A 15,871-nucleotide genomic window follows, 5' to 3' on the forward strand; every position below is an offset into this window, starting at 1 on the left:
CAGTGGCTTCTGCTCCAACCCCAGTGTTTAGCAGTAATGTCAGTGGGTGCCCAATCAGCTGATTGGCCAGGGTCTTGAAAAGTAGGTCCCAACTGATCAACTATTGATGACCCATCATGTCCCATCCTGAAGATAGGTCATCAATTTTATTTTTGTGATATACCCCATTAAATACTAAAATATATGTAATTCTGTGCACGATCTAATGTTTGATGACTTTTGGGACTATTTTTGAGGAGAAGGCTGCCTGCACAGGGGCGGATTTGCATTGCGGAATCTGTGGCGGGTGTCCACCTCTGGGTTCCACAGCAAATACCACCAATAGCATGCAATGGAGAAGTGATTCTTTCTGCAGAAGAGTGGAAACCAATTGTGGATCCGCTCACGGAGGAAAAATTGCAGCATGCTCCATTTTTGCGCAGATTCCGCGCAGACAGGTCCATTGAAATCAATGAAAGTCATTCAATCCACGGCCTTTCCGCCATTGACATGGCAGAAAGGTCGCCGATTCCAAATCATTGATAGGCAATGACGTGAGCAAGGCAGGAGTTTAAGAAGGAAATCTGCACTGCGCATGTCCGATGGCGAGCTGCGTGGACCATCGACAGTACAGATGAAGACACCGAATGTGCGGATGCCACTGCTGCCAGGGCCGGATTCCGCTGCAGGATTCCACATGCGGCATCTGACCCACCCGTATGCAGGCGGCCGAGAGGCATTGGCAGTATTTTGTTAGAAGTATCTTGTATATGCCACATCTTGACATAATAGTACATCACAAACCTTTGGTAGTTCATGTACTCTGCCGTAATTTACATCAAAGTGATCACGCAAAAACTGCCACTGTGAACACCAACTATTTTGTGATAAAATGCTCATGTTCATATGAACAAGGCCTAACAACGAACAGGTAAGGCTGCGTTCACAACTGTGCGGGAACCTCTGTTCAGATCGGTACAAAATATCGGAAGAAATAGCGCTGCATACAGTGCTTTGTCTTCCGGTAAAATGCCAGGCAGCTGAGCGGAAACCGAACAAACCCCATTATAGTCAATTCGGCTTCTTTCACATCTGTGTCAAGGGTTCTATTTTCGGACTTTGTCAGACAGTGCAGAAAAAAAAACGCCTCTCTTGAGGAAAAAAAAAATTTGCATAACCACGTCCATTGCCATCCATATGTTCTATCTTTCGTAGGTGCGGATTTTTGCCCGGACACGCAGTGCTTTTTGTTTTCTTTCACGCAGAAAAAACGCAGAACCCGAAAACAGAACCCTTGACACAGATGTGAAAGAAGCTGAATATTTCTATGTAGGTCTATGAGGCCCTCAGATTTAATTCCACTGATGGGCCCTCGACACCACAGTTGGATCCTGTTGATGGCGTTAAGTTTACAATCCACCAATATCCCTGAGTGCCTCGTAACAACTGCTTTTACTATTTACAACATTTTGTTTTTTAATATAATTACAAAAGTTGTGCAATCATCCACGGTGCGTATGATGTCTGCATTACAGAGGGAATTGAAGCTTTTAGGCCTCTTATACGAGCGTATGGTCACTATTAGAGATGAGCGAACGTACTCGTCCGAGCTTGATACTCGTTCGAGTATTAGCGTGTTCGAGATGCTCGTTACTCGTAACGAGTACCACGCGATGTTCGGGTTACTTTCACTTTCATCTCTGAGACGTTAGCGCGCTTTTCTGGCCAATTGAAAGACAGGGAAGGCATTACAACTTCCCCCTGTGACGTTCAAGCCCTATACCACCCCCCCTGCAGTGAGTGGCTGGCGAGATCAGGTGTCACCCGAGTATATAAATCGGCCCCTCCCGCGGCTCGCCACAGATGCGTTGTTGTGACATAGCTGAGGGAAAGTGCTATCGTGTTGGAGCTGCTGTAGGGATAGTGTTAGGAGTTATTGTAGGCTTCAAGAACCCCAACGGTCCTTCTTAGGGCCACATCTAACCGTGTGCAGTACTGTGGAGGCTGCTTTTTGCAGTGTTGCACTTTTTTTTTTTTTTTGGTATATCGGCTGTGCAGAGCATTGCGCCCTGCAGTAATACTCCAGGGACAGAAGTGTGGAGGCAGGGACAGAAGACATATTATTGATTGAATATAGGCAGTGGGCCTTTTCTAAAAAATATTGGGCAAAAAATCTATTTGGCCTGCCTGTCACTGTGCTCAGTGTTCTGGGTCCGTGTGTGCTGGGTGTAGTAGTTCTACAAAATCATACGCAGCCAGCTAAGTGTTACAGCAGGCTTGCGCCAAATTATTTCCTGGCTCTGTCTGGGCTCTGAAATCACCGCTGTGTTGCAGTTAACAGTGCAACACTCTGCAGTTCTGTGACATAGTCCAGGGACAGAAGTGTGGAGGCAGGGACAGAAGACATATTATTGATTGAATATAGGCAGTGGGCCTTTTCTAAAAAATATTGGGCAAAAAATCTATTTGGCCTGCCTGTCACTGTGCTCAGTGTTCTGGGTCTGTGTGTGCTGGGTGTAGTAGTTCTACAAAATCATACGCCGCCAGCTAAGTGTTACAGCAGGCTTCCTGGCATTCCGTAAGCGAAGTCAGCCTCCAACCACAGGCCAATAAGCGCCACATTTAATTACAGCGTTCTGTTTTTGCATTACTGGTAATACAGCATGCTGAGGGGTAGGGGTAGGCCTAGAGGACGTGGGTGCGGCCGAGGACGCGGAGGCCCTAGTCCGGGTGTGGGCACAGGCCGAGCTCCTGATCCAGGTGTATCGCAGCCGACTGCTGCGGGATTAGGAGAGAGGCACGTTTCTGGCGTCCCCACATTCATCGCACATTTAATGGGTCCACGCGGTAGACCTTTATTAGAAAATGAGCAGTGTGAGCAGGTCCTGTCGTGGATGGCAGAAAGTGCTTCCAGCAACCTATCGTCCACCCACAGTTCTGCGCCGTCCACTGCTGCAACTCCGAATCCTCTGGCTGCTGCTCCTCCTTCCTCCCAGCCTCCTCACTCCATGAAAATGAGACATTCTGAGGAGCGGGCAGACTCCCAGGAACTGTTCTCGGGCCCCTGCTCAGATTGGGCAGCAGTGGTTCCTCTCCCACCAGAGGAGTTTATCGTGACTGATGCCCAACCATTGGAAAGTTCCCGGGGTCCGGGGGATGAGGCTGGGGACTTCCGGCAACTGTCTCAAGACTTTTCAGTGGGTGAGGAGGCCGATGACGATGAGACACAGTTGTCTATCAATGAGGTAGTAGTAAGGGCAGTAAGTCCGAGGGAGGAGCGCACAGAGGATTCAGAGGAAGAGCAGCTGGACGATGAGGTGACTGACCCCACCTGGTTTGCTAAGCCTACTGAGGACAGGTCTTCAGAGGGGGAGGCAAGGGCAGCAGCAGGGCAGGTTGCAAGAGGCAGTGCGGTGTCCAGAGGTAGAGGCAGGGCCAGACCGAATAATCCACCAACTGTTTCCCAAAGCGCCCCCTCGCGCCATGCCACCCTGCAGAGGCCGAGGTGCTCAAAGGTCTGGCAGTTTTTCACTGAGAGTGCAGACGACCGACGAACAGTGGTGTGCAACCTTTGTCGCGCCAAGATCAGCCGGGGAGCCACCACCACCAGCCTCACCACCACCAGCATGCGCAGACATATGATGGCCAAGCACCCCACAAGGTGGGACGAAGGCCGTTCACCGCCTCCGGTTTGCACCGCTGCCTCTCCCCCTGTGCCCCAACCTGCCACTGAGATCCAACCCCGCTCTGAGGACACAGGCACTACCGTCTCCTGGCCTGCACCCACACCCTCACCTCCGTTGTCCTCGGCCCCATCCACCAATGTCTGTCAGCGCAGCGTCCAGCCGTCGCTAGCGCAAGTGTTTGAGCGCAAGCGCAAGTACGCCGCCACGCACCCGCACGCTCAAGCGTTAAACGTGCACGTAGCCAAATTTATCAGCCTGGAGATGCTGCCGTATAGGGTTGTGGAAACGGAGTCCTTCAAAAGTATGATGGCGGCGGCGGCCCCGCGCTACTCAGTTCCCAGTCGCCACTATTTTTCCCGATGTGCAGTCTCAGCCCTGCACGACCACGTCTCCCGCAACATTGTACGCGCCCTCACCAACGCGGTTACTGCCAAGGTCCACTTAACAACGGACAAGTGGACAAGCACAGGCGGGCAGGGCCACTATATCTCCCTGACGGCACATTGGGTGAATTTAGTGGAGGCTGGGACAGAGTCAGAGCCTGGGACCGCTCACGTCCTACCCACCCCCAGAATTGCGGGCCACAGCTCAGTGGTGGTATCTGCGGCGGTGTATGCTTCCTCCACTAAAGCACCCTCCTCCTCCTCCTCCTACTCCTCCAACGCAACCTCTGTCTCGCAATCAAGATGTGTCCGCAGCAGCAGCACGTCGCCAGCAGTCAGTGTCGCGCGGCGTGGCAGCACAGCGGTGGGCAAGCGTCAGCAGGCCGTGCTGAAACTACTCAGCTTAGGAGATAAGAGGCAAACGGCCCACGAACTGCTGCAGGGTCTCACTGAGCCTCCAACCGGGCATGGTCGTGTGTGACAACGGCCGTAACCTGGTGGCGGCTCTGCAGCTCGGCAGCCTCACGCACGTGCCATGCCTGGCCCACGTCTTTAATTTGGTGGTTCAGCGCTTTCTGAAAAGCTACCCACGCTTGTCAGACCTGCTCGTAAAGGTGCGCCGGCTCTGCGCACATTTCCGCAAGTCCCACACGGACGCTGCCACCCTGCGCACCCTGCAACATCGGTTTAATCTGCCAGTGCACCGACTGCTGTGCGACGTGCCCACACGGTGGAACTCTACGCTCCACATGTTGGCCAGGCTCTATGAGCAGCGTAGAGCTATAGTGGAATACCAACTCCAACATGGGCGGCGCAGTGGGAGTCAGCCTCCTCAATTCTTTTCAGAAGAGTGGGCCTGGTTGGCAGACATCTGCCAGGTCCTTGGAAAGTTTGAGGAGTCTACCCAGGTGGTGAGCGGCGATGCTGCAATCATTAGCGTCACCATTCCTCTGCTATGCCTCTTGAGACGTTCCCTGCAAAGCATAAAGGCAGACACTTTGCGCTCGGAAACAGAGCCGGGGGAAGACAGTATGTCGCTGGATAGTCAGAGCACCCTCCTGTCTATATCTCAGCGCGGTGAGGAGGAGGAAGATGAGGAGGAGGGGGAAGAGACAGCTTGGCCCACTGGTGAGGGTACACATGCTGCTGGCCTGTCATCCTTTCAGCGTGTATGGCCTGAGGAGGAGGAGGAGGAGGAGGATCCTGAAAGTGATCTTCCTAGTGAGGACAGCCATGTGTTGCGTACAGGTACCCTGGCACACATGGCTGACTTCATGTTAGGATGCCTTTCTCGTGACCCTCGCGTTACACGCATTCTGGCCACTACGGATTACTGGGTGTACACACTGCTTGACCCACGGTATAAGGAGAACCTTTCCACTCTCATACCCGAAGAGGAAAGGGGTTCGAGAGTGTTGCTATATCACAGGACCCTGGCGGACAAACTGATGGTAAAATTCCCATACGACAGCGCTAGTGGCCGAAGGCGCAGTTCCGAGGGCCAGGTAGCAGGGGAGGCGCGGAGATCAGGCAGCATGTACAGCACAGGCAGGGCAACACTCTTTAAGGCCCTTGACAGCTTTATGGCTCCCCAGCAAGACTGTGTCACCGCTCCCCAGTCACGGCTGAGTCGGCGGGAGCACTGTAAAAGGATGGTGAGGGAGTACGTAGCCGATCGCACGACCGTCCTCCGTGACGCCTCTGCCCCCTACAACTACTGGGTGTCGAAGCTGGACACGTGGCCTGAACTCGCGCTGTATGCCCTGGAGGTGCTTGCTTGTCCTGCGGCTAGCGTCTTGTCAGAGAGGGTGTTTAGTGCGGCTGGGGGAATCATCACAGATAAGCGTACCCGCCTGTCAACCGACAGTGCCGACAGGCTTACACTCATCAAGATGAACAAATCCTGGATTTCCCCAGACTTCTCTTCTCCACCAGCGGACAGCAGCGATACCTAAGCAATAAGTAGGCTGCACCCGCGGATGGAAGCATCGTTCTCTATCACCATCAAAAACGGGGACCTTTTTGCTTCATCAATCTGTGTATAATATTCCTCCTCCTCCTACTACTCCTCCTCCTTAAACCTCACATAATCACGCCGAACGGGCAATTTTTCTTAGGCCCACAAGGCTCAGTCATATAATTTTTCTAAACAATTTTTATACGTTTCAATGCTCATTAAAGCATTGAAACTTTCACCTGAACCAATTTTTATTTTAACTGGGCTGCCTCCAGGCCTGGTTACCAATTAAGCCACATTAACCAAAGCAATTAATGGATTACACCTGCCCTCTTGGTTGGGCATGGGCAATTTTTCTGAGGTACATTAGTACTGTTGGTACACCAATTTTTTGGGGCCCTCGCCTACAGTGTAATCCAATTAATTTTTTGCCCACCTGCATTAAAGCTGATGTTACATCAGCTGTGTTGGGCACTGCAATGGGATATATTTATGTACCGCCGGTGGGTTCCAGGGAGCCACCCATGCTGTGGGTCCACAGGGAGTTGTAACTGCATGTGTCTACTTCTAAAGAACCCCAGTCTGACTGGGACATGCAGTGTGGGCCGAAACCCACCTGCATTAAACATGAATTTATTACCTCAGCTGTGATGGGCAATGCAATGGGATATATTTATCTACCGCCGGTGGGTTCCAGGGAGCCACCCATGCTGTGGGTGCACACGGAATTCCCATTGCGGAGTTGTACCTGCCTGTGACTATTTATAAAAAACCGCGGTCTGACTGGGGCATGCAGACACCTTGACAGAATGAATAGTGTGTGGCACATAGGTTCCCCATTGCTATGCCCACGTGTGCAGCTCCAGATGGAGGTGGCACAGGATTGCATTTCTCATTGCTTCTGTACAGCATTGTGGACTATCGCCCCGCCCCTTTTAAAGAGGGTTGCTGCCTAGCCGTGCCAACCCTCTGCAGTGTGTGCCTGCTTTTCCTCTGGCAGACCCACTTATAAATAGACATGAGGGTGGCGTGGCATGAGGGCAGCTGAAGGCTGGGCAGGGACAGTTTGGTGTGCGCTGTGGACACTGGGTCGTGGGGGGGGGTTTGGTCAGCATGTAACCCAGGAGAAGTGGCAGCGGAGTGTCATGCAGGCAGTGATTGTGCTTTGTTGGAGGTAGTGTGGTGCTTAGCTAAGGTATGCATTGCTAATGAGGGCTTTTCAGAAGTAAAAGTTGTTGGGAGGGGGGGGGCCCACTCTTGCCGCTATTGTGGCTTAATAGTGGGACCTGGGAACTTGAGATGCAGCCCAACATGTAGCCCCTCGCCTGCCCTATCTGTTTCTGTGTCGTTCCCATCACTTTCTTGAATTGCCCAGATTTTCACAAACGAAAACCTTAGTGAGCATCGGCGATAAACAAAAATGCTCGGGTCGCCCATTGACTTCAATGGGGTTCGTTACTTGAAACGAACCCTCGAGCATCGCGAAAAGTTCGTCTCGAGTAACGAGCACCCGAGCATTTTGGTACTCACTCATCTCTAGTCACTATGTATTACGCAGTTTTTGCACGCATAATACACAATACCAATCTCCCATGAGAAATACACGCACCAATAAAATTGTGGCATGCACTATTTTGGTGCATATTACATGTTCATGCACGCCATGATAGTGTATGGGGATTGTTGGTACACAACAGGTACGCATGTCATTGTGTGAGAAGCCTTTCCTGAGCTGAACAATCATTGCCATAAGACCTTTCCAAACACCAGCAATGACTTCAAGCTTCAGTTTAGCAACCGTGACTGCATTTTATAAACAATTCTGCTTACCTCAGTCTAAAACAGACCATTAGAAAGCAGCAACCAACAACATCCAACCAAAGCGCAAACCCAAAGATGAAGAAATCTTGAAACAATTTTCTTAGGAATCACATAGCAAAACAGAAAAGAAAAGCATACAAAGAAATGTTAAAACACTTAAAAGCAGAAAATACATCTAGCCAACAGAATGTATATAAATAACTGTTGGTAACTCGCAGACAGTCCATGTGATAAAGCTTCGCGCTAAGCGGCGATATACGTGGGAATTCACATACTATGGCCTTTCTATTGCAATCCATTCCTGAACACCACATTCTTTAATTTGTCTGGGGGATCCTATTAACTGGGCCGAGACTTTATTTTAGGCTTTTGCTATTTTCACCTTGATCCGCATATATCCCTATGGGATTCTATGGAGTGACTTGCTTATTATCTCCATGCATTTCTTGCTTACTTTTGCGCATGCAATTTAGAACAATCCCAATGCCAGTTCACATTGTGCAATTCCATATTGGGTGAATTCAATATTTTTTTCCACAAACCTGTATGATATTAGTAGCACCTCTGGATTTGTGATTTCCCCATGAGTCACCAACTGTATTTATTCTGTTGGCTAGATTTATTTTCAGCTGCTAAGGCCAGCTTGATGTGGACATATTTGTGCACGCACAATGCGCAGTGATTAGAGTACATTGATTTCAATGGACTCATTCAATTGTGCATATTTTGCGTGCAAATTTCATCCATGTAAAAGAGATAGAACATACTCTGCTTTCCAGCGTATTTGTGCAACAAAGGTCCCCATAGAAGGCAATAGTTAATGCAAAAAGGCGCATCCAATATGCAAGGAGATGCGTGAAACACTGCGTAATTGCACTGAAAAAAGAACACATCTGTAAGTAACTAGCCATTTCAATCGGTGCGTTAGTTTACAACACGTCAATGAATATGCCCTATGGGCAGAAAAACTGCTGTAAGATACACCAATATGCACACAAAATATCTTCGTTCATAGTGCAAAAATGTTGCACTGAAGCGCACACAATTGCACTTACATCCGTGTAAAGCCAGCCTAAGTGTTTTTCACATTTCTTTGTATGGTATTTTTTTCTATTTGGCTATGTGATTCCTAATAAAAATTATTCACATTTTTCTTCGTCTTGTGGTCTGCGCTTTTATTGAATGCTGTTGATTACTTTTTGATTCTCTGTTTTAGGGATGCTGCACCCCTCCTATCATTTTGGTAAGTGATGCCCATTGTTTCTATCATAGAGTCCAAAAACCTCAATGTTTCTATATATAGCACCACTTCTTTCAGAGGTACTTATGTTTTTTCTTTAGATGCCCTTTATTTTGACTTTATTCAATATGCTAAACTTTGTATCTGAAGAAATTGTTTAAGGAAAAGGAAATGAGATCTAAATTAGTTTTACTGCAGCTCTTGCTGGTCTAATAAACCACTAATCCTGTTAAAGAAGGCCACTGTCTTCAATAGTTACATATTGAGCTCCACTCAAAGTGTTTCCCCATCAAGACTTCTTGTCAGTGTATAAGTTTTTTTAGATGGAATGATAATCATCATTACAATTGTTTACCAAATTGTTCAAACGCAGCCCACGACTGAACGATGAACCAAAATCGGTGGCTTTTGTTCAGTCCTTCACATTCGCTTTTTCCGCAAACGATACTGAACGATTCTCGTTTAAACAAGGCAATGATGTGTCTGCCTGTCTAAACAGGCTGCACGAGAGCAAACAAGCTGTGGTGACATCACTCACTCGGTTAACCAAGTATTGGCAAATCTTAGGGTTTTTTCACATGAGAGTTGCGTGTTTACACTCGGCAGATCGTGGCTATAAATCACATGAATGAAGAGCAGCTGCAATAAAGTGTGACGAATTGCCGGAAAAATGCTCTGCTGATCGGAATTCCTTTGGTCGACAGAAATCCTCGTAATGACTTCTAATGCCTAAATGGAGGCACCTGTAATTTTTTTCTCATTGTTGGACGCAGCAAAACTCCCTTTTCTTGCAGTTACCATAGGTTCCCTAAAGCTGCTATTTGCATTGAATAATCCAGTTGTGACATCTTTACTTTTGCTATTCAGGACCTAAATAATGCTCATTCCAAATTTCACATCTGTACGATACCGGGAAATTACATTACGTAGGGGTGCACTTACTTTTGCAATTAACATTGAATAATCGAGTTGTGACCCCTTTACTTTTCCTATATAGGACCTAAAGAATGCTCGTGCCAAATTTCACTCTTGTACGACACCAGGAAGTTACATTACATAGGGGTGTCAATACTATTGCACTTTACATTGTATAAAAAAGTAGAGACCTCTTTACTTTTCCTATTTAGGATCTAAAAAATGATCCTGCCAAATTTCATTTTGTACAACACCGGGAGGTTAGAGAATTATATTAGGTACATTACATAAGGGTGCTAATACTTTTTCACTTAGCACTCAATAATCAAGTTGTGATCCCTTTACTTTTCCTGTTTAGGACATAAAGAATGGTCGTGTCAAATTTCATGTTTGTACGACACCGGGAAGTTAGAGGATTAGATTAGGTACATTACATTGGGGTGCCAATACTTTTACACTTAGCATTGAATAATCAAATTGTGATCCCTTTAGTTTTCCTATATAGGACCCAAAGAAAGGTCGTGGCAAATTTCAGGTTTGTACGAATTAGATTAAGTACATTACATGGAGGTGCCAATACTTCTGCAATTAGCATTGAATAATCAAGTTGTAATATAGTATGAAAGGCTGAATGAAAACAATGTCCATCTAGTTCAGCCTGTTTTAACCCCGCACCCCCCTCCCCTTGTTGGTCCAGAGGAAAGCAAAAAAAATCAGCAAGCCAATTAGCTCCTATGGAGAAAAAAATTCCTTCCTAACTCCACAATGGCAGCCAGAGTAATTCCTGGATCAACATTTGAGATAAACATCCCAGCTGTTCACCTAATGTCTGTATTATCATAGCACTCTAGAGAGACATCTAGTCCCCTTTTAAACTCCTCTATGGATTCTGCCATCACCCTGTCCTCAGGCAGAGAGTTCCACAGTCTCACTGCTCTTACAATAAAGAACCCCCTTCTATGTTGATGAGGAAACCTGCTTTCTTCTAGACGTAGCGGATGCCCTCTTGTTACTGTTGCAGTCCTGGGTGTAAACAGATCATGGCAGAGATCCTTGTATCGTCCCCTCATGTATTTATACAGAGTTATTTGGTCACCCCTTAGCCGTCTTTTTTCCAGGGTGAATAATCCCAGTTTTGGTGCCTCTCTGTGTATTCCAGTCCTCCCATCCTGTTTATTCATTTAGTTGCCCTTCTTTGAACCCCCTCAAGCACTGCTACATCTTTCCTGAGCACCAGTGTCCAGAACTGTACACAGTATTCCATGTGAGGCCTAACAAGTGCCTCATATAGTGGGAGAATAATGTTCTCGTCCCTCGCCCCTATACCTCTTTTAATGCACCGCAAGACTTTATTTGCTTTTGCAGCAGCTGACTGGCATTGGTCACTCCAGTTAACTCTACAGTCCACTAGTACCCCCAGGTCTTTTTCCATATCACTTTTCCCTAGCAGTACCCCATTTAGTGTATATTGGTGATATCCGTTTCTTCTGCCTATGTGCATAACCTTACATTTATCAATATTGAACTTCATTTGCCATTTTTCTACCCAAGACCCCAATTAGGGGGTGTTCTGATAACTATGTATAATATAGCAGGGGTCAGTACAGAGATCTCTCCTATCATCTATTACACCCAGGGCTGTAACAAGGGGGTGCTCTACTAACTATGTATAATATATCGGGGGACAGTACAGAGATCTCTGCCATTATCTATATATATAAAGACGAAAGCCCTCACTGACTCACTCACTCATTCACTGACTGACTGACTGACTGACTGACTGACTCACTGACTGACTCGCCAAAAGTTCTCCAACTTCCCGATATCGTAGAAACATGAATTTTGGCACAAGCATAGATTATCTCCAAAATAGGAAAAGTAATTGGGTCCCAACTCGATTATTCAATTCTAGCGCAAAAGAATTAGTGTCGAAATTTTACGTACATAACCTAAATCTCTCACTTCCCAATGTCATAGAAACTTAAAATTTGGCACGGGCATTGAATATGTCATAAATAGGAAAAGCTAATAGGTCCCAACTCGATTATTCAATTCTATGTGCAAAAGAATTAGCGTCCAAATTTTACGTACGGAATCTAATTCTCTCACTTCCCGGTGTCATAGAAACTCGAAATTTGGCAAGAGCATTGATTATGTCATAAATAGGAAAAGCTAATGGGTCCCAACTCGATTATTCAATTCTATGCGCAAAAGAATTAGCGTCCAGATTTTGCGTACGAAATCTAATTTTCTCACATAGAAACTTAAAATTTGGCACGGGCATTGAATATGTCATAAATAGGAAAAGTTAATGGGTCCCAACTCGATTATTCCATTCTATGCACTATAGTTTGGCATCCAAATTTTACGTACGAAATCTAATTCTCTCACTTTCCGGTGTCATAGAAACTCGAAATTTGGCAGGAGCATTGATTATGTCATAAATAGGAAACGCTAATGGGTCCCAACTTGATTATTCAATTCTATGCGTAAAAGAATTAGCGTCCAAATTTTACATACGGAATGTAATTTTCTCACTTTCTGGTGTCATAGAAACATGAAATTTGCCATAAGCATTAAATATGTCATAAATAGGAAAAGTTAATGGGTCCCAACTCGATTATTCAATTCTAGCGCAAAAGAACTAGCGTCCAAACTTTATGTACGGAATCTAATTATCTCACTTCCCGATGTCATAGAAACTTGAAATTTGGCACGGGCATTGATTATGTCATAAATAGGAAAAGCTAATGGGTCCCAACTTGATTATTCAATTCTAAGTGCAAAAGAATTAGCGTCCAAATTTTACATATGGAATCTAAATCTCTCACTTCCTGATGTCCTTTCATATAAAGGAAACGTCGCATGGTTACCTGTGGTGTTTCCTGGGTAACGCAGAGAACTATGCAAAATGGTGAACATATGTTTTTTCCAGTATCTCTAAAGTAACCACGACTTCATAAGATTTTCCGTGTGAACACCAGATAAATACCAGTACCAAATTAACTCGGGCGAAGCCGGGTATATCAGCTAGTCTATTTATATCCAGGACTGTAACAAGGGGGCGCTCTAATAACTATCTATAGATATATCAGGGGTCAGTACAGAGATCTCTCCCATCATCTATTATACCCAGGACTGTGACGAGGAGGCGCTCTAATAACTATGTATAGATATATCAGTGGTCAGTACGGAGATCTCTCCCATCATCTATTATATCCAGGACTGTAACAAGAGAGCGCTCTAATAACTATGTATAGACATATCAGGGCTCAGTACAGAGATCTCTCCCATCATCTATTTATACCCAGGACTGTAACAAGAGTGCGCTCTAATAACTATGTATAGATATATCAGGGGTCAGTACAGAGATCTCTCCCATCATCTATTTATACCCAGGACTGTAACAAGAGTGCGCTCTAATAACTATGTATAATATATCAGGTATCAGTACAGAGATCTCTCCCATCATCTATTTATACCCAGGACTGTAACAAGAGTGCGCTCTAATAACTATGTATAATATATCAGGTATCAGTACAGAGATCTCTCCCATCATCTATTTATACCCAGGACTGTGACAGTAACAAGTGGGGCTCTCTACGTCTAGAGCAAGGAAGGTTTCTATAGCTATACAGAAAGGGGTTATTTACTGTAAGACCAGTGAGACTATAGAACTCTGTCCTGAGGATGTTTTGATGTAAAATTCGATAAAAGAGTTTGGCCTAGGTGCCTTTCTTAAGCATTATTTTTTATATGTTACTAGACTGACCCGATGTTCGCAACGCAACTTAAAATGTTTGGGGAAATGGTTGTAACTGTTTTAAGAACTGATTATTTTAATTTATGTGTGTTTATGTATGTTTGTGTACATATATGTATACTTATGTGTGTGTGCGTGTGTGTATGTCTGTGTGCATGCTTGTGTGGATGTGTGTCTGTTTGTATTTGTGCATGCATTCATGTGCATGTGTATGAGTGTGTGTGTGTATGTGTGTGTGTCTCTTTCTCTCATGTGTGTGTGCAAGTGCAGGTGTGTATGCATTTCCCTCTGTCTCTCCCCAACGTTTGAATCTCCCTATAGGCTCCTTTACACTGGCAAGGGCAATATTGCGCTGTGATTCACTGCCCAATATCGCCCTTGCCATTCATGAGAAACCCGTGGATGTCAGGCGTTTTCATGTGAAAACAGCCTTGCATAACTGCTGGGACACCATTCATCCCTGCCGTGGCTGTCACAGCCATGGCAGAGAATCGTGGAGTTCTTTCATTGCTTTCAATGGATGAAATCACTGAAGCACCACTGTACGTCGTGAGACTATGAGTGGCTTAGCAATGGTTTAATCTTCCTATCAGTCCTGCTAGTGACACGTCACTATACTAAAGCACTGAAACTTTGAGGTAGCATGACAGGTGGTGAGGTTCTGACAAATCGAATGACACCAAAATCATCCACCAAAGGGGGTCAAAGTGTAGTGCGAGATAAAAGCTGTTTTATCTTACTAGATTTACCCGATGTCGCTACGCAAACATAAAATGTTTCAGAAGTGGTTGTGAACTTCTAAATCTGCTTGGTTAGGGGATTATTTAGAGGGTTACTTTGTATTTGGAGCAGATGTCTAATATAAAAAAGCCTACAGGTCTCTCTCTCCATTGTCTGTCTTTATCTCTGTTTCTCTCTGTCTTTGCCTGTCTATCTTTCTTTCTCTGTCTGTCTCTTTCTCTCTTTTTCTCTGTCTGTTTGTCTCTCTATCTGTCTCTCTGTTTATGTTTGTCTATCTATCTCTCTGTCTCTCTTTCTGTCTGTCTGTCTCATTCTGCCTGTCTCTCACTCTCTCTTTCTCTCTATTGCTCTCTGTCTCTCTATCGCTTTCTCTGGGTCTCCCTATTGCTCTCTCTTTCTGTTGCTCTCTCTGTCTGTCTATTGCTCTCGTTCTGTCTGTCTATCACTCTCTGTCTGTTTCTCTGTCTCGCTATTGCTATCTCTCTCTGTCTGTCTATCACTCTGTCTCTCTGCGCTCTCTCTCTCTCTGTTTCTCTGTCTCTCTATCACTCTGTCTGTTTCCCTATTGCTCTTTTTGTCTCTCTATTGCTCTCTCTCTGTTTCTCTATCACTCTCCCTGCGTTTCTTTATTGCTGTCTTTTTATTGCTCTCTCTATTTCTATCACTTTCTATTGCTTTCTCTCTGTGTTTCTATCGCTCTTTTTCTCACTCTCTCTCTATCGCTCTCTCTCACTCTCTATTGCTCTCTCACTCGGCCACTCTATCGCTCTCTCACTCGGTCAATCTATTGCGCTCTCTCTGTGTCTGTCTTTCTATCGTTGTCTCTTTCTATCGTTGTCTTTCTATCGCTCTTTCTCTCACTGTCTCTTTCTATCGCTCTCTCTCACTGTCTATCGCTCTCTCACTCGGTCAATCTATTGCGCTCTCTCTGTGTCTGTCTTTCTATCGTTGTCTCTTTCTATCGCTCTTTCTCTCACTGTCTCTTTCTATCGCTCTCTCTCACTGTCTCTCTCTATCGCTCTTTCTCTCACTGTCTCTCTCACTCTGTCTCTCTCTCTATCATTGTCTCTCTCTTTATCGCTGTCTCTCTCTCTGTCTATTGCTCTTTCTCTCACTGTCTCTGTCTCTATTGCTCTATCACTTTGTCTCTCTATTAATCTCTCTGTCTCTCTGTTGCTGTCACTCTCTCTCTGTCTCTCTATCTCTCTTGGTTGGGCAGTGTATGGTGCAGCTTAGCAGTGTTTGCTGTGTTGCTTAGCAAGGCTTCACTCATTCCAGCGCATGCCTGAAGCACAGCAGCACCACCCATAGACTTAACATTGTAACTTTTACCCCGCCTGACAGTTCCTGAATGTATTGACCCCTTGAGTGGCACGCCCGGAAAAT

General features: G+C 45.8%; 1 protein-coding gene across 4 annotated transcripts in view; it reads left to right on the forward strand.

Annotated features, from left to right (window-relative positions):
- The window catches only part of LOC136578925 (poly(rC)-binding protein 3-like), a 645,331-nt gene that overhangs the window by 605,538 nt on the left and 23,922 nt on the right, over positions 1-15,871 (forward strand). Inside the window, exon 14 of one of the 4 annotated variants that reach the window (XM_066579123.1) lies at positions 9,043-9,069. The exons of the other annotated variants lie outside the window; for them this stretch is intronic. Coding sequence (XP_066435220.1) covers positions 9,043-9,069 — 27 coding nt within the window. The remainder of the gene's footprint in view (positions 1-9,042; positions 9,070-15,871) is intronic. 4 annotated transcript variants of the gene reach the window in all.

The sequence above is a fragment of the Eleutherodactylus coqui genome, chromosome 9 (assembly GCF_035609145.1).
Source record: "Eleutherodactylus coqui strain aEleCoq1 chromosome 9, aEleCoq1.hap1, whole genome shotgun sequence".
Lineage (NCBI taxonomy): Eukaryota > Metazoa > Chordata > Amphibia > Anura > Eleutherodactylidae > Eleutherodactylus > Eleutherodactylus coqui.